Below are 27,874 nucleotides of genomic sequence, written 5' to 3' on the forward strand. Positions count from 1 at the left end.
CCCTCATCACTAGCTACTGACACATCCACTAACATGACTCCCATACTTCTTCTCTTTCTTGGATGCTCTATTTTTCCTGTCTCTTGGAGAACCAAACTGAGAGAACCAACAGATGTTGATTTGTTCAGATGTCTTTGACCCCCTATCCAAAAGGGGAGTTTCAATGTATCCCCATTGATTGAATCTTTGTTTATATATTCTACTTCTCTTCCCTTGTTTATTTATTCTACTTTTGGGAAAGCAGATTACACGAAGTACACAGCAAAAGAAGAATTCTCCTATCCAAACATTGATCAGGCTCACAGATATTGTTAACTTCAAGAAAACTTGAGCTTTCAAGAACTCCATGAGTGTTAAAATCCCTATGGGCTAGGTCATTCTGCAAAATGATGACAGGGAAAATACCAACAGTTAACATTGTGGCTGACTAAGTATTCTGAAGGGTACCCCACATCTAACCCATCAATATATCCACGTAACTAAACTGAGCCCCACCACCATATTGTCTCCATTGGAAAGCTTCAGCAGTGGCTTTGAACAAGGATTTAAATCAGTGTTAGGAACTTACTCCTGAAGGAAGAATAATCTTAATGCTTGGAACATTTTTCAGTAGTAGTCCAGGACTCCTTAAAATACCTCTTCTCCATGATAGCCCGGTCTATTTTCTTCATACAAGAGGATCTGCAATGATGGCAAATATGATCTAAGTTTGCATACATAGCTGAGCTTTCATATTCCTTGTAAGCCAAGGTATCCAGCTTCATTGGAATCCTATTGGGAAATATTTTACTTAGTTGATTAATATATTGCCTTTCTTCCATGGGACGCAACACAGCACAGCATACATAGGATTCCTAGGCAATCTCCCATCTAGGCACTAAGTAGACCTAGACTGGTTTTGAGCTGCAGCCAGGTTGTTGTAGCTTGTGCCTTCACACTCAAGTAGCAAACTCCTAGTTCAAGGGTATGATCTAGCCCTCTGTAAATAATCTGTCCTCTCTCAAGACCAATGGCCAAAAGAAAAGGAATGAAAGTAGACACAGCACTGGGATGGGTGGAGACCCTTCCCTACCATCAGATTGATCATTTAATGGATAGACAAGAGTAATATTCCCTCTCTTCAGCTGATCTGCTTTGGTCAGCTGATGAGGGGGATGTCTGCCTGTGTATGTCCTTTGTATGTGCATGGGAGAGTGTGTGGGGATCATGCCCATCACTGCATTGCCCCACCAACCTCAGTCTGCACTTAGCCAGCACCCAGCTGCCTATCTTCTTCCTTGCAACCAGTGCAGGGGGTTTCAGTGTTTTAGTCTCAGTGTTGCCCCTTGTAGAACCCTGCAGAAAGCTCTTGACCTTCCTACTTCGCGTGCGTTTGTGTGTTTAATCCTTTTAAAAAAAATCACTATATTAATTCAATTCCTAGCCAAGAAACTAAGGATTTTTCCAATCCTTAGCAGCATTATTTGACAGCCACCCATATTTACTTGTAGCCTTTCTGTTCCCTCTCTCCATCTCTCTTTCATTATCTCAGAATATCTTGCTAAGTAAACACAGCTCCGGAAGGTGGAAGAAAATTGATGCTACAGCAATCTTGGTAGCTTTTGAAGCATGCATGGCTAAACAGTGATACACCTTTATTTAGTTCCTTCCACCTTTAAAAGTGCAACAAGTGTGCTGCTGCATCAGACCAAAAGTCCATATAGCCAAGTTATCTCTTTCCACTAGTGGCCAGCCAGATGGGCTTGGGAACTATTATGTCCCCTAATTCCAGTTCACATATGTTCCTTTACAAAATGAGCTAGTTCTGTTCATGTTTAATTCACGGTTCCATCTCAGTTCATTCAAAGTAAACCTCAGCAAAAAAAGAGGGGGGGGGGAAACAGTATTCCCAAGCTGCTGAACTGAAATATACAATATATTTAAGACTAAGAAGACATCAAAACACAGTGAAATGTGAGTTGTTTAGTTTATTTACCCCAAAGTTTAAAGGCCCAAAGAATAAACAAACAAACAAAACCCACATGTAAGAAAATAAATCTGAAGAAGAACTAGAAATTGTTCAAAGTTTCTACCCCCAAATGAACTTAATTCATGTTTAGTTCACCTGGCATTTTTGAGGACTACTTTCAGGTGTGGTTCAGAAGGTTTTTTTCCTAACAAGTTCAGTGAAACCAAACTACTTAAACCAAACTAGTTCACTACAAACATGTGTGCTGCCTATGTACTTGGAAGGTTAGTTTGTGATGGCCTGACCCAGTTCAAATTTTGGCACCAGGGAGGGAAGGACATACTACAGCCAGATAAGAGCTTTTGCACCTGGGACTACGCTCATCTTGAGATCCAGATGCTCATTACAAGCTGGGCACATGCATAATCTGAACCCAGTATTCCAGTGAAATCACTAATCAAATTGCTTCAGTCAAGTGTCAAACATGCACCATGTGAATCAGATTTGTCTGAAGAGGTGCTACATAGAAGAGAGCAAAAATTTATTCTCATCTACACCAGAGAAAAGAACTAGAACTTTGTGCTTAAGTTGCAGGAGATCAGGTTTCAGATAAGCAATAGGAAAACATCTTGCTAGGGGAAAGCAGCTTAACAATAGAACCAGATAACTAGGGAATTGGTTAGGGTCTCCCTCAGTCGAGAGTCATCTGCTCAGGGATGAAAAACCTCTACCCCTCCAAATATTATTGGACTTCAGCTCCCATTAGTCCCATACAGTGGTACCTCAGGTTACAGACACTTCAGGTTACAGACTCCGCTAACCCAGTAATAACGTTTCAGGTTAAGAACTTTGCTTCAGGATAAGAACAGAAATCATGCTCTGGCGGCACGGCGGCAGCAGGAGGCCCCATTAGCTAAAGTGGTGTTCCAGGTTAAGAAACGTTTCAGGTTAAGAACGGACCTCCAGAACGAATTAAGTTCTTAACCCGAGGTACCACTGTACAGCATGGCCAACGGAATAATAGTCCAACAACATCAGGAGGGGTGCAGAAGCTCCCCACTGCAGAAGGTCTGCTGCTCCAGAGAAGCGGACATGGGGCAATGGATTCAAACTACAAGAAAGAAGATTCCACCTAAACATTAGGAAGAACTTCCTGACAGTAAGAGCTGTTTGACAGTGGAATTTGCTGCCAAGGAGTGTGGTGGAGTCTCCTTCTTTGGAGGTCTTTAAGCGGAGGCTTGGCAGCCATCTGTCAGGACTGCTTTGATGGTGTTTCCTGCTTGGCAGGGGGTTGGACTGGATGTCCCTTGTGGTCTCTTCCAACTCTATGATTCTATGATGATTCTATGACTCCTGCCCTACATTTTCTGTATCGTTAGGGCAGAAGGGGTGGTTCAATAAGACAGTGGGTGCCCCACCACCCTCAGCTATCCCCACTTGCCTACTTTCTTGGTTATTACCAGTCTCAGTGTTAGTCTTGCGGAACTCAGCAGTGAGGAGGTTGGGTTCAAAACTGAAATAAGTTGACTCAGCATATCATTGGCTTCACGTCGACCTACTGATAGCCTCCTCATCTTCTGTGCCACCAGCCACCACCAGATCAGGGGAGCTGGACTAAAGGGGCTACAGATTTATTATAATTTGTGAATTGGAAGAATAGGTTGCTTTGTTCAAAGGTGTGCTTTGATGTGAACCCAGGAAAATGACAATGTTCAGATAATTTACAGTGGCTTCTGCTTTTAATGACTTTCTTTAAAAAAATAACATGAGCAGAAAAATAGGAGATTCTGATGGAAGACAGAGAACGAATGAACATCAGGCTTACTACCAGCATGTTTTAATATTGCATGGCAGGGGGAGATGGTGAGTGATAATGTCGTGCTGCTTTGGGGGTCCTTGAAGAGTGATCACACCTACACCCACATATTTTGATAAGAATGTGTCTTGCTCATAATCTCTGAATGCATCCCCCCCCTCTTTTTTTTGGATAGCGGATTGTTTCCACTTCTTTGAATTCGTGACGGGAACATTTACATCATACGCTAATCTGACTTGGGGCAAATCTCCTTGGAGTTTCCTCCTTTTTCTTCTTTTAAAGGAAATTAAAAAATCTCATTTCTCCCTCTCCTGCTTTCTTTCTTTCTCTTTCTCTCCCTCTTGCACTTTCAGAAGCAGAACCTGAAGTGGACAACCTTCTGGTGTCAGATGCAACCCCTGATGGCTTTCGTCTGTCTTGGACGGCAGATGATGGAGCCTTTGACAGTTTTGTTCTTAAAATAAGGGACACCAATATGGTATCAGACCCTCTGGAACTAATTGTACCAGGCCATGAACGCACCCAAGATATAACAGGGCTGAAAGAAGGCACAGGATATTACATTGATCTCTATGGAGTTACCAGTGGACAACGTTCCCAACCTGTAAATACAATCGCTACAACAGGTATTGTTTGGATAAAGTGTGGCAAGGATGAGAAAGGCATGATCCACTCACCTGCATATGTGTGCATGTGTCTTTCACATCTGTACCTTTCTCCTTGACACGCTACATTTCTATATGCAGGGTCTTGTTTCTTTATTTCTTAAGATGAAGGAGCATCCCATCATGTGAGCCCAACTGTCATTCTCAACTAAGGAGTATTATCCAGTGTTAGTCCTACTCAGGGCAGAGGCTTTGGAACTGATGGGCATGACTAATTTAAGTACATTAATTCCAAAGGATAAAATTTAGCTGCAAGCAATGCTAGCTTTCCATACCATAAAAAATTGGAAAGTACAAAAATAGGTGTAACATCTGTGCATCCATCACTGGTCAGTAGGTCTTCACACAGACCAACTCATGCAAAGGTAAAGGTAAAGGGAACCCTGACCACTAGGTCCGGTTGCAGACAACTCTGGGGTTGCAGCGCTCATCTCGCTTTATTGGCCGAGGGAGGCAGCGTACAGCTTCTGGGTCATGTGGCCAACATGACTAAGCTGCTTCTGGCGAACCAGAGCAGCGCACGGAAACACCGTTTACCTTCCCGCCAGAGGGATACCTATTTATCTACTTGCACTTTGACATGCTTTCGAACTGCTAGGTGGGCAGGAGCTGGGACTGAGCAATGGGAGCTCACCCCGTCGTGGGGATTTGAACTGCTGACCTTCTGATCGGCAAGCCCTAGGCTCTGTGGATTAACCCACAGTGCCACCCGCATCCCTTAACTCATGCAAAGAGGACAGCTATTTCAAATTGGCTTTACTTGTTAAGCATAGGAAACTGTTCTGTACCAACTCCGACCCTTGTCCATTTACTCAGTATTGTCTTCACCAGAGTTGAGGAACCTCTGGCTCAGGGGCCACATTTAACCCTCCAGGCCTCCCCATTTGAACCACAATATCATTTTCCTCCAACCATGCCCACTTGTCATAGGGAGTTCAATCCTGTTTTATCACTATCTCTCCCCCACTCCACTGACCAGCTTTTAACAGGTGGGAAGGAGCACCTACAAGTCAGTCAGTCAATGTTGTTATGGTGCAAGGTGATTGACATGTCGGTGATCCTGCCTACATGTCAGAGTTGACCCATGGGCTGAAGGGAGAGAAGGATCTGGAGGGAGAGAAGGATCTGACCTGCTGCACCAAAAGGGTTTCACACCCAGGTCTACATTTACTGGCAGCAGCTATCTGTGGTTTCAGGCAAGAGACATTCCCATCCCTACTTGGTGATGCCTTGGATTGAACCTAGGTCCTTCTGCATGCAAAGTAAATACTTTGCCACTATGATACAGCTTTTCTCCCATGGACTTCATGATAAATCTCTAGTAGCTATTACAGTGCCTCCTTCCCACCATCTCTACCAACAGTGACAGAATCTTAGTCAGCCCTTTTCAGAATGACTTAGGAGCGCCAGGAGTTAATTCTGTAAGTTGGTAACAGGAAAAAGTCCATTAAAATCTCCAACAAAATTGCTTATAGTGCAGCAATTTAGAGAGCTCCAAGGAATCATGGTCCTCATGATGCATGAGTGACATGTAATTAGCTGTTGATTTTGTGCCTTTCAGTCTGTCGATACACCCAAATTTTGATGTGAATGCAAAAAAGATTTCACCAAAGGCAAAGAAGGAAACCTGCAAACCCCCATCCCTGCTGCATTGAGTTTTGGGCTGGAAAGGGTAGAACAGGGATAGGTGGATAGGTTGATAGGTCCAGATGCTGTTGGACTCCACACCCATCAGCCCGTACGATAGCTTTTTCCTCATTCTTTCCTTACAAATCTTGAAATGCTGAAGTTGTTTCAGAATTGGGTTTTGTAAGCAAACGTGTTAGGAAAACACATACATCCTCCAAATTTAGAAGACGAAAAAATTATTTCAACTTTAACTGGCATGTCTTATTAGATTATTTCAATGTGGTTTGCTTCTGGTATTTGTCTCTTGCTTGCTAATGGACATCTCTTGTGTGGTTTGCTTGTTTTTAATTCTTCTTCTTCTTCAAAAAAATCTATGTTGTTTTCATTGCAACTGGGGAGAAAACATCTATTTACAGTTAAAAGGCTGGCTGTACATACTAGGCTGCCAGATTTTTTTTTCCTGGGTGTTGGATAGCTCATCCATTTTATTTCCCTTTTGCAGGTTGACCTGCCAAAATAAATGTCAGACCCATAGCAAAAACCTTGACACGAAAACTTGTACAGCTTTGATTTGCACATGGTTTTATCATTATCTGCAATGAGTATGCACGGACATTTAACCAAGGGGAAGAGGGCAGGATGGTCACAAAACTGGCAGATTTACATCAGCCACATTTTATTTTCTACACAAAGAGTACCTACATCTGATGCCAATCATCAGCATAAACATTGTGACAAAAACACCCCAACAATGCTATGAAGGCAAAAAGCTGGGAAAGAGAAACATAATGAATATATGCCCTGTCCAATCTACATTTCCACTGGAAACACCAAGGTGTGTGTGCATACATGCACAGTCATTACTTACCCCAAATAATCCTGGTAACGCTAGTGTGTTGGAGGTGCTGTGAGGAGATGCCTTGTCCGCTCATAGAACTACAGTTCTAAAAGTAGTTTAGCAATCACTCCTGCTGGGAAAATATGGGTATTGTAGCTCTGTGGTCTCCTGACAACTCCCAGCACCCTTAACAAACTGCTGTTCCCAGGATTCTTTGGAGGAAACCATGATTGTGCAAAGTGGGATGGTATGTTAATCACCAGATGACACAGTTGGTTAGAGTGTGGTGCTGATAATGCCAAGGATGCAGGTTTGATCCCCCTATAGAACACCTGCAAGTTCCTGCATTGGACTAGATGACCCTAGGGTTGGACTAGATGACCCTAGGGTCCCTTCCAACTCTACAATTCTATGCTTCTATGGTACTGCTTTAAGTGAATACTGCAGATGAGGACTAATTCCAGTTTTGGCCCCACCCTCCTCCCCACTGAGTTCTATAAAAGGGTAATACTGAAACTAAAGAAGGGAAAGTTGATAGCCAGGCCCTGGAGCATAATTGTGCAGAGGCTTCCCCAATACAAGAGCTCCATGTTCACAGCTGAGAACACATGGATCTCTCAGCTAGAGCTATGACACCTGACATACTGTCAAAGACCACGAATGATTCATTTTGAGTGCAGCATTTGCTATCCCTATGTCGTCTCTTGGCAGAAGGTGTCTTGTGATTTGAGCATTGCAATTCTTTGGGGGGGTGGTAGGGGAGTTTTATGCAGTGTTGACAACTTCAAGATCCTTGTCAAAAACAAAAAAAACTTGGCCATGAAGACAATCATTTGCCTGTGCCAAGTAAAAATGCTTTGTCTGTATGGAACTTTCCATTCCAGTCATGACACTGGACCAAATATTTATTGTAGCTCCTGGACTGGAAATCTGAGACCAAGCGTGTGTGTATGTTTTTTTCCCAACCAGCCTGGCTGATGCAACAATTTGTTAACTCCTTCTCTTTGTTTGCCTTACTGTCTGTCTCTTGGTTAGCAATGGGACCTCCCAAGGAAATTACATTCTCTGATATTACCGAAGACTCAGCTGTGGTCAGTTGGACAGCCCCACGGACAAGGGTGGACAGCTTCCGGATTACCTATGTTCCAGTTACAGGAGGTAAGGGAAGAAGGGTGTATGAACAGGGATGGGCCAGAGGAGGGGGAACAGAGGCCTGGAGGTGGCCAAATGCCTGCCCCCTCAGGATCTTCTCAGACTGCATCTCCCACCAGCACTTATCTATGCCCTTCATGAATGGTTTTGCCTGACTTAAAAGTGTTCATGAACTGTGATCATTTATCTTGCTTGAATGGATGCATCATAGAGAGAGATGGTATGTGTGTAAGATAAGATTTGCTTTCGCTGCTTTGTTGACTTTTGTCTCTGACCCCATCCGCTGCTGGCATGTGCCTCCCCACCCCCACCCCCACCCCAAAGGTTGCCTGAGGAGGACTATGACCCTTGGGATGAAATAATGTTTCTACCTTTTTCATAATACCAATGAAGCTGGATGTTGGGAGGTTCAGGACAGACAAAAGAAAACACTTCTTCTCATGGTGCATAAAGGAACTATGGAATGCTCAACCAGAAGATGTAGTGACAGCCACCCACTTGGGTGGCTTTAAGGGGAGATTAGACAAATTCATACCCATGATGGCTGTGTACTACCTCCAGTGCTGGACGCAGTATGCATCTGAATACCAGTTGCTGTGGAAGAGGAGTAGGGAAAGAGCTGTTCTGCTCATGTATTTTTTTGTAGGCTTCTCAGAAACATCTTATTGGTCACTGAGAACAGGAAGCTGGACCAGGTGGGCCTTTGGCTGATGCAGCAGGGCTCTTATGTTCTCTTATGGCTGGTACTGTATTGTGAATGTTGGAGACAATTATGAAAATACTTAAGCCTTTGCTTCTGGTTTCTGAACCTTGCATATATTGGCCCCACCAGTCATCTAAGCTACTATCTATTCCAGGTCCCCCCAATTATGTGACAGTAGATGGAAGCAAGAGTAGAACTAAACTGGTAAAACTGATCCCTGGCGTGGAGTACATCGTCAGTATCATCTCTGTCAAAGGATTTGAAGAAAGCGAGCCTGTTTCTGGATCTCTGACCACAGGTATGTCCCAGAAGTAGATGGTAATTAAGTAATCAGTAGCCAGGATGCTTTACAGCAGGAGTAGGGAACAGGATCCAGAGCTCCTGTCTCCTGCTGGGCCACTTTGAGAAAAAGATAGAGCTGACCACTATTAAACACCTGATGTCTGGTTACCATAGGTGTGCTCCTGATTCTTTTCCTCAGGACTGATGCGAGATTGCAAAGGAAGATGCCTGCCAATGTGGGGTTGCAGGCAGACATAGTTTAGGGGCAGGGAACAGTTTCACTAAGAAACTTTTGAGTGCAGCCAGCCACATTGGGGCTTGGTAGCAAAAGCCCTGCTTACCAGGAAAAAAACAAAGAGTTCATTTAAGGTTCCTGGTTGTTATTTTTCAGCCATTTGGCGTAACATATAATGTCAGGTGTGTGTGATTTGGACGAAGTGGCTTGATTAGGCCTGTGGACTGGAGATTCCTCACCATTGCTTTAGAGCAGGCATAGGCAACCTTCGGCTCTCCAGATGTTTCGGACTACAATTCCCATCATCCCTGACCATTGGTCCTGTTAGCTAGGGATCATGGGAGTTGTAGGCCAAAACATCTGGAGAGCCGAAGGTTGCCTATGCCTGCTTTAGAGATTACAAAAAGGGCAGATCCCTGCCCCGAGGAGCTTACAGCCTACAATTTGACACAGAGGAAACAATGGAGAAAGAGGGAGAAAGACTAGGAGAAGATGTGGCAATTACAGCTGCACACGTTTAGACTTAGTTGCCCACTGCACTACTGCAGAACTAGAGGGGTTTCCTTGACAGAAAATGTGTGTCTTTTTCCCCAGAAGGGATTTGAAGGAAGTAATACAGATGACACCACACAGGTGTTCTAGCAAGTGGTACCAAGCCAGGTTGTGACATTCTGTCTCTGTCTTGTCTCTCTCTCTGTAGCTTTGGATAGTCCATCAGGGCTAATGGCAGTGAACATCACTGATTCCAAAGCACTGGCTGTTTGGCAGCCAGCAATTGCTGCTGTGGACGAGTACATCATTTCCTATGTTACTGAGGGTGGTAAGTCAACATTGCTTTGGAGTAAGGCTGGGGCTGGGGGAATAATTAATGCAATCCAATTTTAAAACTACCAAAACTATCAAATTTGCACTTTCTGAAATAGCATGTGAACTGAAAACAAAGTAATATTTAAAAATCTGCACTCCTCCAGATTTTGCAATGCAGTTCTCCAGCCAAGGAATGTGTACTAAAAATGCATATGCTTGGGGGGAATAGCGTGTATACAAATAACATACAAAAATGCATTACCGGTATGTCAGGGGAGATTGCTTTGTAAAAATGTGTGTCAGGAAAACTGAATACAAAATGTGTATATTAGGAGAAATTCACACTAACATGCAGGTGAGGATTTTTTATATTTTTAAAAAATGCAAACAGTTGTGGAATTTTCTTCTTACCTACAACCACTCCAGGGGGTGTCTCAGTCTGTCATTGGCCATGGGTTCACCTCCTGTTGACCTCCCACCCTTCTGCCCTACCAGTAGCAATGGGCACCAGCCACAACTGCATGATTTGCTTTTTGCTAACTCTGTCATGGAGCTTTCCTAAAATTGTTGGGTTGTACTTGGAGTAGACCCATTGAAATTAATGCACCTAATTTAGCAATGGCCATGTTCCAATGGGTCTACTCTGAGTAGGACCAATGTTGGCTACAACCCATTATTTGCAGAAGAGTAGCCATGTTAGCCTCATGCAGCAACATTAAGTTATAAAGGTAAAGGTAAAGGGACCCCTGGCCATTAGGTCCAGTCGTGTCCGACTCTGGGGTTGCAGCGCTCATCTCGCGTTACTGGCCGAGGGAGCCAGCATACAGCTTCCGGGTCATGTGGCCAGCATGACAAAGCTGCTTCTGGCGAACAAGAGCAGTGCATGGAAACACCGTTTACCTTCCCACCGGAGCGGTCCCTATTTATCTACTTGCACTTTGACATGCTTTCGAACTGCTAGGTGGGCAGGAGCTGGGACCGAGCAACGGGAGCTCACCCCGTCACGGGGATTCGAAACGCCAACCTTCTGATCAGCAAGCCCTAGGCTCTGTGGTTTAACCCACAGCGCCACCCGCGTTCCAACGTTAAGTTATAGTGGAACCTTAAAGACATTTGAAACTTTAAAGGTGTTTGTTGTATTTGTAGCCTGCTTTGGGGGGGGGGGGGGCAAGTTCATTTGTGATCCAGATTGGTTCAATGTAATTGTAATTTGCATTGTACCCTGACCTAAGACTTTATGGTGGAAGGTGAATTTGAGATATATTTCTAAGAAATAAAATAGAATTACAGGGATGGAGTTCAACAAGCTCTCTAATCCAAGTGGGCTGTGTTGTAGAGTCCTCTTCTGTATATAGGGTGGCCAAAATTAGCTAAGAGGAGCAACACATGCTTTTCAAAAGCAGTGAATCCAATATACCATTAGCTTAGTTGGTTAGAGCATTGTGTTAATAATGCCAAGGTTGAAGGTCCGATCGCTGCATCTTCCTGCACTGAAGGGGGTTGGACTAGATCAGTGTTTTTCAACCACTGTTCCGTGGCACACTAGTGTGCCGCGAGATGTTGCCTGGTGTGCCGTGGGAAAATTACTTTATATATAGTCAATATAGGCACAGAGTTAATTTTTTTAACATTTTCTAATGGTGGTGTGCCTCGTGATTTTTTTCATGAAACAAGTGTGCCTTTGCCCAAAAAAGGTTGAAAAACACTGGGGTAGATGATCCTTAGGGTCCCTTTCAACTCTACAATTCTAGGATTCTGTGGTTCAACAAATGCACCTGCTGAATCCAGGTTGCTCGTTGATCAATGTTCTGTCTTTCTTTGTTGTTTTAGAGCGCGAAATGACTCAGAGTGTCTCAGGCAATACAGTGGAATATGATCTCACTGGCCTCCGTCCAGCCTCTGAATATACACTTCGGATCTATGCCAGGAAGGGACCACAGAAAAGCACAATCATCTCCACCAAATTCACTACAGGTAACATAGGCAGGTTCTGTGTTCCTGGTGAAGTATATTGCACTGACTTTGGATTCTCAGAAGGGAGGGCTGAGTCTGCATGAGTGGGGTCGTATACTGTATATCTTTAACAATCTTTCCCAGCCTGGTGCCTTCCAGTATTTTTGCACTATGACTTTTAACACCCTTGACTATTGTTCATGCTGCCTTGGGTCGGTGGCAGCTGTAGTCCAAAACATCTGGAAGGCACCAGGCAGACTGGTCTTTATATTAAAATATATTTAAAATAATAAAAATAAAAACTTCTCATCTTTCTCCTAGACCTTGATGCTCCAAGGGATCTCACTGCAACTGATGTTCAGTTTGAAACAGCACAGCTAACATGGAAGCCTCCTCGTGCCCCTGTTACAGGTTACCTCTTGATCTATGAATCAATTGATGGCAAAGTCAAGGTAAGCATTTGTGGGTCTATTGTGATAGTCTCTGTTATGTGCAGACTGCAAAGGGGAAGGACCCAGATATTAAGGATGCATTCAGGCATGCATTAGTTTCCCTCTGGTTATAACGACAGCACTTCTGTCTGTTTTCTAATGTGTCTTTCACACTACCTGGTGCATTATGGAACTACCGTGTTCTCCCGAAAATAAGACATACCCATAAAATAAGCCATAGCAGGATTTCTAAGCATTTGCGCGATAGAAGCCATACCCCAAAAATAAGACATAGTGATAGGCTTGGCTATGCAGTGTACTGACATGGAGCAGTTAAGAAGACGGGCAGCAACTGACGTAATAAAAATAAGACTAATAATAATAATAATAATAATAATAATAATAATAATAATAATAATTTATTTGTACCCCGCCCATCTGGCTGGGTCCCCCCAGCCACTCTGGGCAGCCTCCAACAGATAATAAAATACATTAAAATATCACAGGTTAAAAACAACAGGTTAAACAACAGGGCTGCCTTCAGGTATTTTCTGAATGGCAGATAGTTATTTATCTCTTTGACCTCTGCTGGGAGGGCGTTCCACAGGGCGGGCGCCATATACATAAGCCATAGTGTGTCTTCTTGAGGAAAAATAAATATAAGACAGTGTCTTATTTTCGGGGAAACCCGGTATGTTTTTTAGACTGATATACCAGCATGTTGCAATAAATTTCATTCGCATCATTGAGCGTGGTGTAACACAACAATGAATGTTGTTAGACAATATCAATACTCCTTTACCCTTTCCTCACATGCCTGCTTTTGTTTCCCCGTGACTGTTTGTTTGTTTTGCATATTGCCCTAAACCCAGAGGTCTCAGGGCAGTTCACAACATGAAGTTACAATATAAAAAGCACAACATGCATAATAAAAATAATTAACAACAATTAACAACAATAATAAAAAATACACTCCTCAGCAACAGCCCCTAAACAATGCACCAGCCCACAAGTACAAATACAAAATCTAAATTAATATATAACATTTAAAAACAATTTAAAACAACCTCCCCCCCCCCAAATAAAACAGCACCCACCCAAGTTAAAACTCTTTCTCTATTAGAACAATAATTTTAACAAAGGAGGGCTGGCCAATGCCCTCGTTCCACCTCCAAAGTGCCCCTCGTGAAAACCACGGGAAAGATCTGTATGCCCCCAATTCTGTCACTTTATCTCACAATTTTCCAGGTTAAGGATGGTTGTAAATGTATCTTTAATGGAATCAAATGGAAATGAACATGTGTTGTCTTCCATTAGTTTTCCAGCTTTTGCATTGTGTGAAGGCTCAAGTATAATGTGAGAATAAACAATTTGGGAAATGTTAGGGAAATGAAGTATATTGCTGTGTGAATGCAGCCTTAGAGTGCATGGGTTGTTTGTAAAAGTTCCCAGATTCCCATATAAGCCTGACAAGAATCCCTGTCAGAAGCCCCCATAGAGCTGCAATCAATCAGCATTTCACAGGGCCAATGGTATATAGGAGCTTTCTGTGTTCCTTCTGTGAAGAGGAGATCTACATCAATTGCCCTTCTATTTCCGATACTTTGGGGGGCGGGGGAGTTAATTATGGTTGTATCCAATGCCAGTTCCACTCAGACTAGATCCCACTGAAACCAATAGGCCTAAGTTTGTCATGACCATTAATTTCAATGGGTCTTCTCTGAGCGAAAATAATATTGGACACAACCCAATGTAACCAGAATTGCACTGCTCAGATATACATGAGACATATCAAAGGGCTTAGAGGGGAACACGAACGTTTCCAGCAGTTCCTTTGTGGCTAGGGCTTCAGGCTGTTGATGTGAATTTTAAGAGCAAAGAGGCTAAGCTCAAAAAGTGTTCTGCCTGGGCTGGAGGCTGCCATGTTTGTTTTCCCAGAATGCCAAGCATCCCCATCATTTCAATGGGATCTCTGGGGACAAGAAACTGGAAGTGCCAGCCTGGGAAGGGCAAAGAGGAGTGGCAGTGAGTTTTGAACCCCTGCACTCAAAATTCACCCCACCCCTGAAAATAGCCATGGGTGGGGGAGTACTGCCCTTCTCACATCCATGCTTTCTTCATAAAAAGCCTGGCATAGCACAGTCAAATTATTTGCCAGCAAATGCCCTTTGAAACCATTTCCGATGGGTGTTTAAGACATGATGAGTTTGGGCAGCAGAAACAGCCCCTCTATTTAGTGCAGTCATGTTCATAGAGATGCCACAGTAGGGGATACGTATTTGATGCGCTCCAAATATGCTGCTGTGCTTAGTGCATGTATCAGCCATGTTCACACCAACACTAACCTTGCTTTCTAGCTATGCCACCAGAATATTCTTGTGTGAAAGATTTTATTTTAAGGAAACAATTTCCCTTGCTTCTAATGTGGTGTGGTGTGGGGAGATCTTATCAGGAACAGAAATGGCCTCATCAATCTTTGACACTGTTTTCTTAAGGTAGCATGAATGATTCAACAACCATGTAAAAAATGGAGCAAGTCTTCATTCTTAATTCATTCACCCTCCATTCATTATTTATTCCCCCACCCACCTACCCTGCAGGAAGTTATCCTGGGACCTGAGTCGAATTCCTACAGCTTGTCAGAGCTGAGTCCATCCACCCAGTACACAGTGAAATTACAGGCCCTAAACCGGAATTTGAAGAGCAAGATCATCCAAGCAATATTCACAACAAGTATGATATATTCAGGGATGGGGAGGTGGCAGGTGGCACTTCCTACTCCCACCCCCCAAAGCAAGCTGGCCCATATTTCAATATATCCAGTGGCGTCGTGAGGGGGGGGCGATGGGGGGCAGGCCGCCCCGTGTTCCAGGGGAGGGGGGTGACACTTGGGCCAGCTCCGCCCCGCTGGCGGGCCCCAAGCAAGCCGTGGAGTGAGGCAGCCTTGCCCCACAGTCTGCTTGCAAACTTGCTCAGCGGCCTGCGAGCAAGCCGTGGAACGAGGCCTCTCCGCCCCGTGGCCCATCCAGGACCTGCCCGCCGGTGCCGCTATGGGGCTGCCCCACCCCTGCTGCTCAAGCCGCCGTGGAAGCAGCAGCGCTGGCCAAGATGAGTACGCATGCACGAAATGTCACGCGTGCGCATTCCGTCTGGGCCGGCGCTGCTGCTTCCGTGGTGACCTTGCAAGCCCACCGAGCGAAAAGGCAGCTTGTGGGGCTGCTGTGCGCGATCAGTGGCTCGTGGGGAGCTGCCAATTGCGCATGGCAGCCCCACAACCGCCTTTTCGCTCCGTGGGCTCGCAACATTGCCGCGAAAGCGGCGCCGGCCCTGCGACGGAGTGCGCATGCACAACATTTCGCACATGCGTACTCCATCCTGACATTGCATCGTGATGTCACGGCGCAACGTCACAATGCCCCGCCCCCAGGGGGTGCATCTGTTCGCCGCCCCGGGTAGCGAGGAGGCTTCCTCTGCATCTGAATATATCTGCTGTACACCTGAGTCTGGATTATCACATTCAGCTCTGATTGCATCTTTTTTTAAAAAGATGCCATAGAGCTGGGAAAGGCAGCTCAAAGGGGAAGGGTGGTTTCTCCCCAATCTTCATGCTCCAATGCTACCATGGTCTGGATCTGGGCCCATGTTTTGCCTTAAACAACAAGCTGTAGTCGTGAGTTGTTCTTGGCATACCACTCATGGTCTGTCTGGAGGGAGACAAATCATGATGCACGGTTCATACATAATGCTGAGCCAAACCATGGCTTAGCTTCAGGTAACACAGCAGGAGAAGGACCAGGGAAGATGTGGAGCAGCCACAATTTCTGCTGTGTGGACCCTTGTACTTCCACACTGAAATGTAGGCATGATTGGCCTCAGCATCAAGGGTGCCAACTTGAATAAAATATGGTGGGGGGGGGCAGGTAAGCCCCATCCTGCATAACCGATCACATGATGCAATGCACATACACCATCTGAATGGGAATGCCCATCAACTTGGGGGGGGCAGCCCCCTCAAATAGTTTATTGCAGGTGCCGAAGCTCCAATGGCCCCTAGAAACTGGCTCCTATGCTCATCGTAAATGTTGCCATGGTGTTTCAGAATTTGACAGCTTTGTTGGGCCTAACAAAATGACACCTTTCTTTCAAGGGAGATCAAGAGAGAACTGAGACACTGCACCACCAACCTCATTCTGCCATCAGCCATCCCCTACAAGCCTGATTTTCTACATACATCTTCTCCAGAGAATCGAACTGCCTATGCCAGTTTCCTCTTACTTAGTCTCATGCCACATTCACACCATAGAGTTAAAGCACTATGTTTCCTTTAGCTGTGATTCCTGCATTGCTGGGAATCAGACTAGATAGCTCTTTAAACAGCCATGTTTTCCCGCCCCAATGAATTCTGGGAGCTATACTGTAGTTTGTTAAAGGTTCTGAGAGTCGCTGGGACACCCTCTATTCTCATACAGAGCCACAACCCCCCGAGTTCCCAGTGAATATGAACTGATTGTTTAAGTTCTCTGGGAATTGTAGCCCTGGGAAGGGATTGAGGATTTCCTAACAACTCCCAGCACCCTTAAAAACTACAGTTCCCCAAATTCTTTGGAGGAAACCATGACTGTTTAAAGTGCTTTCATAGCACTTTAAACGTATAGTGCAACTGGGGCCTGGGTTTTGCTCTTATAGAACTCCGCAGGGAGGAATACGGCGACACGTCTTTTGGTCTACCTGCCTTCTTCCGTGTCAGGCTCAATAGGCACCAATCACCACTGCTTTCTCAGTAACAAGTGCTGGTACTCAAGTAGTGGTTCTTTGCTTGTTCCCCTTTGCTGCAGCGGGACTCTTGTATCCTTACCCCAGAGACTGCTCCCAAGCTCTGTTGAATGGAGAAACAGCTTCTGGCCTCTACACTATTTACCTAAATGGCAACAAGTCTCAGCCTGCAGAGGTGTTCTGCGATATGAGTGCTGATGGAGGCGGATGGATTGTGAGTATCTGTACTACTCTGCTTAATTACTTATCTACCTTTCCGCACCGTAGGTAGCTATGAGCCATTATTGTAGCTACAACCAATCTACTCCCATCTTCTGGCGTTCACAAAGGGCTTGGGAGAGAAGCAGAGTCTTCTCCCCTTTCTGCATTGAATGGGGGAAAGGTAAGAAACAGTCCAAGTCTCTACCCACTGCCTGGAAGCTGCTTCTTACTTGCTCAAAAGCTTCAGTGGAGACAATACATCCGGATTAGGGTAATGTGTAGCAATGGGTCTCCTGCTTGCTGCAGACTCTTGCTCCTGGTGATATGGCAAATGGATTTGTGGGTGCTTGACTCAGTGGGAGAGAACGTGGTGCTGAAGTTCAATCCTTACCATCTCCAGGTAGAATTGTTGCTAAACCCTGGGCAGCCCACTGCCTTCAGTGTAGATGATACTGAACTTAATGGACAAATGTTCAAACTCAGTTAACATGTAATTGGCTGGGGGTGAGAGGAGAGGGGGAGATGGGGATGCAGAGAGGCTGCCTTTTTGTATCCTTCTCTCCCCACCCTTCACAGCCGGACCAAGTGGGCCTTATTTGACCTGTGGCTCAACATTCATTGAGAGGAAGAAGAAAGAGGAGGAGGAGGAGGAGTAAATGGGGGGGGCTGGCAGGAATAGAGAAGGGAGGTCCTCTCCTTGAGTCTCTAGATGTCAGAGAGGAGGAAGCAGATCTGCCAACTCCCTCCCATGATCCTCCTATGGAACACAGAGCCTCATCAGGGAGGGGGGGGGAGATTTTGAACAGTCAGAGGGAGGCCCTGAACAGGAGTACATAGGTGACATGGCTTCAATCCTGGAAGCAGAGGGGAGGAGACAGTGTTTTTGGTGAGAAGCAGGTGCCACTCTTTTAGGTGAGATCAGATGCACCCACTCATGTGGAGTGTGTGTATGTGTTAATGTGGCAGAAACATAAGGCAAGAGAGTCTAGTATAAAGTGGCTTCCTGTGTTTGCTGGTCTGGTGCATAAACTGTCTGTGTAGCCAATCAAAGGCTTTGCATTCAGGAGGCTCCAGGTTCAGTTCATGGTGTCTCTGAGTAACGGCTGGTGAGCAGCATTGGGAAAGATTCTTGCATGAGGGCCTGGATATCACCAGCCACATACCACAGGCAGCACTGGATATATAAATACACATGCTGTCTGCCACTGTCCCATTATAGCAATGTTTATAACAATAACAATGTTTATTTTTTGGTTGCAGGTATTTCTAAGAAGGCAGAATGGAGAGCAGGAATTCTACCAGAACTGGAGGACTTATGAGGCTGGATTTGGAAATCCCAATGGTGAATTCTGGCTAGGTACGTGACTAACAAGTATCTCCTCACATTGCACAAAGGACTGTGCCCTTGGCTTGGTGCCCTGTGCAGGAGGACCACCTACACTGGCCTGTATCTGCCGCTGCTACCACCTTCAAAGGGAGTCTGTTCCACCATCAAACAACTCTTACCATCAGAAAGTTCTTCCTGATGTTTGGCCAGATTCTCCTTTTTTGTAACTTGAAGCCACTGGTTTGGGTCCTACCCTCCGGAGGAGGAGAAAAACAAGCTTGCTCCATCTTCCATGTGACAGCCCTTTAGATATTTGAAGATGGCTTTCATATATCCTCTCAGTCTCCTCTTTTCCAGGCTAAACATACCCAATTCGCTCAGCCATTCCTCATATGGCTTGGTTTCCAGACCCTTGATCATCTTGGTTGCCCTCCTCTGAACACGTTCCAGCTTGTCAATACGCTTCTTAAATTGTGGTGCCCAGAACTAGACACAGTATTCCAGGTGTGGTCTGACGAAGACAGACCAGAGCAATACTATTGATATAGTTCTGGAATAGCACTAGCTTTTTCTGCTGCTGCATCACACTGTTGTCTAATGTTAAGCTTGTGGTCTGCTAACACCTCTAGATCCTTTTCACATGTACTACTGCCAACTGAGGTGTCCCCCATCTTATATTTATGCAGCAGGTTATTCCTGCCTAAGTATAGAACCATTCATTTGTTCCACTGTTCTTGGTTGTTCCCTGTAGGTCTGGACAAGCTCCACAAAATCACTTCCCAGGGCCAGTATGAGCTGCGGGTGGATTTGCGTGACCATGGAGAAACTGCCTATGCTCTCTATGACAAGTTCTTTGTCGGTGATGCCAGGTCTCGCTACCGGCTGAGAGTGGAAGGATATAGTGGCACGGCAGGTGGGTTTGTGTGCTAGCCTCAGAATAACTTGCAAGCCTCTGCAATTGTTTGTTTGTTCATTTTGGTTTGGAAATTTATATACTGCCGCAAGGCGATTTACAACATTCCTGCATTGCAAAAGTTTGGGCTTGGTGACCAGTTGGGTCCCTTCCAGCTCTTTGATTCTGCAGAACATAATGAACAGTATATGTCAATCCCCAACACAATGTGCATGCCGTACAAAATCCATGCAACACAAAACATGAAGAGTCGGATACAACTAAACAACAACAATAACACACACATATGTATGTATGATTATGTGCTGATCATTAGGGTGCACTGATTATTATTATGAGTTGCATTTATGTAACTCATACTAATAAACAATGCCTAATGGAACGTAATACGTAATGAGCATAGTTAATATATGCTAAACAGGAATGTCAAACTATACACAGTATCATCCAAGCAATAAACATGTACATCCTGTAAAATACAAAGTCTAATAACCTATTACCTACTTATCACAGATGCAGCCGTAAAGTAAAATGCATATCTAGTAACACATTCCCGGAAAAAAAAACCAGAGAGAAATCAGAAGCTCAAACTACTTCTGTTGTGTTCTATGTCCTTCCCTAAAGCTCTGGTAAAGTCATTCTTAGATTGCAAACTGGAGCTGCCAGTCACAGAAGGACCCCCCACCTCTGCCCCCACCTCTTCATTTTCATTTTATGAAGAAGTTGGAGGAAGTTACAGTAATATATCATAGCTTTTTTTTTTTTTAAAAAAAAAGAAAATATTCTGAGGCACTCTGAATATCTCTGAGAAAGGAATCCTCACCTGGGCATGTCTCATTTGATTTCTTCTCTTGTTGAGTCTTGATTAGCATAATCAACAACAACAACAACAACAACAACAACAGGTGATAGCCAACTAAGTTTTATTCGGAGTAGGGGAAATGAAAAATGCAGGAGCAGTCATTCATTGTTTGTTTGTTTGTTTGTTTTAAATTTAAATTTATTTTTATTAGAAATTTTTTACAATATAACACACAAAATCTCACATACATTCATACACACTCACATAATTATACATCAAACAATAACAGAAAAAACCATTATACGTGTTATAAGCAGCCACACTGAATCAACCTCCCATCACCCTACACCCTACACCCCTGTTGTCATAGACTTCCAATCAAGCAAGTTGTAATCTCATTTTATCTCTATAAATTTCCTTTGCATATTGCTACCTTTATATATTTCTTATCTCTCCACACTTCATTACTATCAAGACTATAGAATTAAATGTCATCCCATGTTTCATCCTCCTTTTCCTCCTTAAACTAATCACGGAACTTCCCTTAATCTGATAAAAGTTCGGGCTTTTCAATATAGTTTTTTAGATACTCGCTAAATGCCTTCCACTCTTTCTCCATTTTTTCTTTCGAGGTCCTTCCAATATTTCCCATCAGTTTCACCACATTATTAATAGTCATTCATTGTTTGTAGTCACCTTTTATAGGTATCCTAGAATTCTAGGATTGGAGGTGACTCCAAGGGTCATCTAGTCCACCTATACAATATAGAAATAACATCTAAAGAATCCTTGACACATGGTCCTACAATCATTCTTTAAAAACACCCAATGAATGAGAGTCCATCACTTTTCAAGGTGGTCCATTCCACCGCCAAACATCTGTTACTGTCAGGCTGGATCAAAGAAGTGTTTCAGTTAAATGTGTTGTAAACTCATACAGGGAAATCCAGTTGGGAAAGATGGGACTCCACAGCGCCATCTGGTGTCACAGCGTTATATTGCTTATACAACACATATAAAATGCTTTTTCTTTATCAATCCAACTGAGTCCTCAGAAAGTTCTTAATGTTTAGTAGGAATCTCCTTTATTATTTCTTGAATCCATTGGTTTGGGTCCTCCCGTCCAGAGCAGCAGAAACGAAGCTTGCTCCATCCTCCATATGAAATCCTTTCAGATGTTTGAGGGTGGTTATCGTCTCCTCTCAGTCTTCTGTTCTCAGTGCTAAACATAGCTTGCCTCCTCCACCATTCCTCATAAGGAAGGCTTGGTTTCTTCTAAACACTTGATAATCCTGGTTGCCCTCTGCACGTGTTTCAGCTTGTCAAAATCCTTTTCAAATTGTGGTATCCCCTCTGTCAACAATGTATGCTAATAACTTGCTGTGATCCTCAGCCTTAATTTTGTGTAAGCTATGCATGGGGGGAAGAGGGGGGGAACAAACCCAAGCCCAAGTTCTGGCATTTACAGTTCTTACAGTACAGTTAAGAGCTGACGTCTCTGGTGGTTGAGCACTTCTTACTCTTGATAAAGAGTTCCCCACCCACAGAAGGAGCATTATTTTGTTTTTGTCCATCAATTTAACACAGCGTTAAAATGGGGTTGCATTGGGATACCTTTGTTTCTTGCAAGGCATGATGGGCCTTTTTGTGTAACGTTGCTTCTGTGTGTCATTTCCATTTTAAACCTACCTGCTGCTGAGCAGCTTGCTGTTATTTTCAGTCTTGGAATGTAAACAAACAGCCTGAGCCCAGCAATTTCTCTCTTGAAGCTCTAAGTACCTGTCCTGAATATGGCTTACACAAGAACGAACATGATGGGTCAAGATGCCAAGAATGTACTTAGCGGTTCCCCATCATAACAAGCTGTACATTGTGTGACAAAGCATGGGAAATGTTCTGGAAGACCACATCTGCTTTGTTGCAAAGGTGGCAGGCCAAATCCCACAGGCTCCTTCCAGACCTTTCCTTTGCCCCCTTCCCACCCCCCTTATATTGAAATCTGTATTGGAATGAGCTGGATAATCTCCCAACAAACACAAAACACATTCAGTAGAAAGGGAGTGAAGAATCTAGAGGAGTTGTGACCAGCTAATTCAACTCAGAGCAGGCCCTGCTGGAATTAATAGATGCAAGTTAGTCATGTGTGCTAATCTCCATAGGTCTGTTTGTTCTGAGAATCCCCAGAGATAGGTAAGTTTATAATGCAAACCATATGCACCCTTCCAAGATTTGTTCTGAAGCCTGCTAAGAGTAGGGTGGAAACTGCCAGTGGCCACCAGACTAGAAATTTTGTAATCCCCCCCCCCAAAAAAAAGCAGATGGATGTATCTGTCCATTTCTGATTCTCTCAGTTTCCCCCAGTGTGAGAAGAGCCAGTGTGGTGTAGTGGTTAAGAGCGGTGGACTCGTAATCTGGTGAACCGGGTTCGTGTCTCCACTCCTCCACATGCAGCTGCTGGGTGACCTTGGGCTAGTCACACTTCTCTGAAGTCTCTCAGCCCCACTCACCTCACAGAGTGTTTGTTGTGGGGGAGGAAGGGAAAGGAGAATGTTAGCCGCTTTGAGACTCCTTCGGGTAGTGAAAAGCGGGATATCAAATCCAAACTCTTCTTCTTCTTCTTCTTCTCTGTGGGACTTTGTTCTGAGTAAAAATATTTAGGATTGCATTGTAAGGCTACCCAATCTTGACCCAGTTACCTGGGAGTAAGCTCCATTGAATGCAGTGTGACTTACCTCTGAGTAGACCATGTTAGGCTTCAATTAAAATAAAGGAATCAACACACAGTGTGTTTCCTTAAAAAATGGCTGGCTGCGAAAGCATTGCGATGAAAGAATTTAAAGTGGATTGGTGGTACTATTTTGCCCTTCACCTCCGGTCACAAAAACGTATAGTACAGTTCCTGCTAGCAACAACCTAAAAATCAGCAATGTTTTTTTCTCCATCACACAGGCGATTCCATGACCTATCACAATGCACGCTTCTTTTCCACCTACGACAAGGACCATGATGCAGCAATCACCAACTGTGCTTTATCATACAAAGGGGCTTTCTGGTACAAGAACTGCCACCGTGTTAACCTGATGGGTAGATATGGGGACAACAACCACAGCCAGGTAAGTTGTTGTGAGTGCTTGTTGTTGCTGCTGCTGCTGCTATACATTGCACTTGTCATGCAAGGTACAAGTGGGCAAGTCGCCACCTTGCAGAGCTTAGAAGTGAAGATGGGAGGTTGTCCTACCAGTGCTAGCACTATTCAGAGTAGACATTGAAATAAATGGATAGCGCTAACTTTTTGTTGGCATCTGTCTCCCTCAAGAGACAATGCAGTGCGCCTCCGGGGGTGAAGTAAGTCAAAACTGCTGGAGAATTGGAGTGCCTGCTGTGGCTGAAGAGACCAGTAACTCATAACTGATGTGTTCCATGTTGTTTTTGCTGCATTAGCAGTGCCCTCTCTGGGGCGCTAGCCTGGGCAATGTGTATGGAGGTCCTGGCCTGTCCTGATTACAATGCGCCCCCCTCTCGGCCTCCTTGACATGGTCCAAAAGGAAAGCATAGCAATACATTTGGCACCAGCTTGGCTGCAGGAGTTGCCAGAAGGAGCCATACAAGATGCCACCTGGCTGCCTTAGGGATTCCATGCTGGATTTGTGTAGGGTTCACTCCTTAGCCGGTTCTTCTCCTGAAGATGTCCCACAAGGCATCAGGTGCAGATCTTTCCTTCATGTTTATTCACTAAACTTAGATCCATTAATTTCAATGGGTGTATGCCGAGTAAAACCAGGTGAGCATCCCACTAAGCTAAGTTCAGGGTGTAGCTACATCAGCCCCAACAGATGGCTATATCTTCAGCTTTGCTTAAATACTTCCAGCAGTGCAGAGCCCATTTCCTCCTGTTTCTGTTGGAATTTTCTGGCATCCCAGCCTCTGTCTCTGATTAGACAAGCAAGCAGGCGGCACTGCCACAGTTCAAGGCACTTAAAGGAGGCCCAGAGAAAGAAGATGTGGTACGGGGAAAGTTCCGAAGCCACATAGGCACTGGCGTAGGAAGGGCAGGGCGTAGGGGGCGGGGCGCCCCGGGCAGCGCGATCCCGGTAGGGTTCCAATTCGGCTGCCCCCACACCCATGCTGTGTGCCCCACCCCCAGAATGTGTGCCCCACCCCCAGAACGCACACCAGCCCCGCCCCCGCCTGCTTCCCGCCCCCAGTGCCGGACCACGAAGCTCCACCACTGCACATAGGAAGCCCTGGAAGCCCACATTTTGTCCCTTGAGTCTGAGGTTTCCCACCATTGCTATTGAGGACTGCTTGGGAATAAACATCAATTTACAGAATTGGTGGCTATGGTGGCATTTCAACCAGGGATGCCATGGCTTGTAGCTGATACTCTTAACTGCACACAACAGCTAGTAAACAGTTGCCTTCGTCCATTCGTTTATATCAACCTTCCATTTTTGCAGGGTGTCAACTGGTTCCACTGGAAAGGTCATGAGCACTCCATCCAGTTTGCAGAGATGAAACTGAGACCATACAGCTTTAGGAATCTTGAAGGGAGACGAAAGAGAGCATGAATCCTCCACAGGGTTGGCTGACAGAAAGAAAAAGAATGGTTGCTTGTTTGTTTGTTTTTTCCAGAAATTTGGGGGAAGGGAGATTAGAAATGGAGATGGGAACTTTACCAAAGCATCAGTGTTGCTTGACGTAACCTTGGCTCCCTTGACCATTTTTTTTATTGGGGGGTGGGATAGGCTTCTTCAAAACGTAGCGTGCTCAACTGAGCATCCTCCCCCGCCCCCCAATCTGTAGCTGGCTTTCTTTGCACCAAAGATGACAATCGCCAGGGAGGGAAGCGGGGAGGGGAGGGGATGTCAGGGAAGAGGACACAATCTGGCATATTCACACACAGAATCACACACACAAAATATATACATTATTATTGTGATCATTATTAGCCATCCTTGAGCTTTATTAGCTGGTGATCTGGAAGCTTTTCCTATATATACTGACTGGATCCAGACTTCTCCATAACTAACTGAAGTTCCATTGGTTTCAGTGGGTTTACTCCAAGCATGACTAAAAGTGCAATCCTATCTCCACTCACCTGGGAGTAGTGGTGGCTGGTGCACTTTTGGACTGGTAGGGTGGACGGCAGAGTTGCACAATGGTAAGCAGCACCAGAGCCAATGACATTCTAGTTTTGTCCCCATCCTCCTCCCTGCTAAGTTCGAAAAGGGCAACACTGAGACAAAGAAGAAGGAGCTAACATCTTAGTAGGCATGGTGGGGGTTGCACTACAAGTCTGGATCCACCTCTCTCTATGTATGTTTTTAAAAAAACACAGATATAGAAAAGGGCAAGGAAGAAAGCAGCCCTATTTAAACATTTCATCCTAAGATTAATATTATTAATATAATGAAAAGAAAAGAAAGGAAAAGGATGATGATAATAATAAGCTAAGTTTTTTGTCATCGTGGTTTTGTTTTCGTTTTTTTTTTTTTAAACAATCCATGCTTTCCAAAACACAGCAGGACAGTGTCTGATTGTACATTTTTAAAAAAATTAAATAAAAGCACAATTTTACTTTTACAGAAATCTCAGAGTCTTTTTTTAAAAAAATGTGTCATGTTATTTGGTCTACATTCAAGGGGTATGGGTGTATATAGGTGTAACGAATCGACTGTAAGTTAAGGGGTTTTCAGAAACCCACAGTGTTTTATGAGTTAATGTTCACTCCAGTTTGAGTGGCAGCTATCTCGTGGGAGGCGGGACATTCCGCACTTTAAAAGGAGGGAGAAGCCATTGGAAAGTGAGAGGGGGGGGTGGAGACAGGGAAGAAGAGGGGTGTGGGACCAGGATAGTGGTGGTTAGGCTAGGATAGGATGAAGATCAGTCGGTTATACTGAAAGTGTTTATACTTTAGATGTAACTAAGCTGATGAACTATTGAAGTACTTGAAACATGATGTTCTGAAAGAAATAAAGACTTGCTTTTGTTGAGCCAAGAGAAAAGAGTCATTTATTTGGTCCAGCGATATATGGATGCTCATGAGGGGGTGAACTCGGGGAAAAGACAAAACTGACCTGCAGGGTGATAGTTTGTGTCTTGGAGTTTCGCTCAGGAGGGGTAAAAGGGTAGAAACCTCGGTAAGGCTACACAGTTGCTAAAAGGGTTTAGCTAACTGACGCAGTGGGGGATCTAATGAGAGAGAGACCCGGAACTGACAGCTGAGAGGTATTTTTAACCCAGGAGCACAAAGCAATATATATATATATATATATATATATATATATATATATATATATGTATATATACACACACACACACACACACATACATACATACACACACACACACACACACACACACACACACACACACACACACACATATATATATATATATATATAAAACAGGCCATGGCAGCTGGACAAGAGAACCCCATTACTAAGTTATAATAAAAGGGGATTATCCACACAGACGAACCTCAAGGCATTAAAGTGGGGAGAATAGGAAAAGTGACCCGGAACACCTCAGAAGAAATACACTTAGTAACAGAGGGGAATTTGGCAGGAGGTTCGTCGCAATAGGGCTCTCCGCAGTGTGTGTGTGTACCATAGCAATGACAGAAAAATTGCAGGCAGTCTCCATTTAAATTCCTGGCATTGCCAGTGAAAGCAAAGATGTGCAGCACCGCAGATTTCTCACCCCTGAGTTAAAGGATCCCTGGAAAGGCGTTTAGGAAGAACATCTTTGTGAGACCATGGAACAATGTTGACAGTCAAGAGCAGGGGTGGGCAACCTAAGGCCCGGGGCCCAGATCTGGCCCAAGCGCCTTCAAAATCCGGCCTGTGGATGGTCCGGGAATCAGTGTGTTTTTACATGAGTAGAATGTGTGCTTTTGTTTAAAATGCATCTCTGGGTTATTTGTAGGGCATAGAAATTCATTCATTTTTTTCCCCTTCAAAATATAGTCCGGCCCCCCACAAGGTCTGAGGGACGGTGGACCGGCCCCCTGCTGAAAAAGTTTGCTGATCCCTGGTCAAGAGTATAGATGGTGATGGAGGAAGTACTTTTCCGTCTATAAGACACCCCCATTTATAAGGCTGCTGCAGCAACCAATTGCCAGTCCACCCTCGGCACTATCTGTGTAATTTTTACAATATTTTTGACAATATTTTTAAGGGGGAAACCTAGTCTTATACACGAGAAAATACGGTATTCTAAAGGTGAGGCTAACTCTCAAAATGGAGCAGAAAGAGCCATCATTTATCAGTAGTGAATTGAAGGGGAAGGACCATAGCTTAGTGGTTGAGATCCCAGGTTCGACCCCTGGCATCTCCAGGTAAGGGCTAGGAAAGATTCTGCCTGAAACTCTAGAGAGTCTCTCCCACTAAGTGTAGAC

General features: G+C 44.5%; 1 protein-coding gene across 5 annotated transcripts in view; it reads left to right on the forward strand.

Annotated features, from left to right (window-relative positions):
- The window catches only part of TNC (tenascin C), a 94,686-nt gene extending 68,628 nt beyond the window's left edge, over positions 1–26,058 (forward strand). For 4 of the 5 annotated variants that reach the window (XM_033137022.1, XM_033137018.1, XM_033137019.1 and 1 more), the window contains 12 exons: positions 4,118–4,390; positions 7,932–8,054; positions 8,906–9,049; positions 9,969–10,088; positions 11,906–12,049; positions 12,350–12,480; positions 15,060–15,192; positions 17,295–17,446; positions 18,694–18,790; positions 19,512–19,673; positions 23,425–23,588; positions 24,933–26,058. In XM_033137022.1, the coding sequence (XP_032992913.1) occupies positions 4,118–4,390; positions 7,932–8,054; positions 8,906–9,049; positions 9,969–10,088; positions 11,906–12,049; positions 12,350–12,480; positions 15,060–15,192; positions 17,295–17,446; positions 18,694–18,790; positions 19,512–19,673; positions 23,425–23,588; positions 24,933–25,043 (1,754 nt within the window). In that variant the 3' untranslated portion in view covers positions 25,044–26,058. The remainder of the gene's footprint in view (positions 1–4,117; positions 4,391–7,931; positions 8,055–8,905; positions 9,050–9,968; positions 10,089–11,905; positions 12,050–12,349; positions 12,481–15,059; positions 15,193–17,294; positions 17,447–18,693; positions 18,791–19,511; positions 19,674–23,424; positions 23,589–24,932) is intronic. The other variant, XM_033137021.1, reaches the window with a different exon arrangement.
- The last annotated feature ends 1,816 nt before the right edge of the window (positions 26,059–27,874 follow it).

This window comes from Lacerta agilis, chromosome Z, assembly GCF_009819535.1.
Source record: "Lacerta agilis isolate rLacAgi1 chromosome Z, rLacAgi1.pri, whole genome shotgun sequence".
Lineage (NCBI taxonomy): Eukaryota > Metazoa > Chordata > Lepidosauria > Squamata > Lacertidae > Lacerta > Lacerta agilis.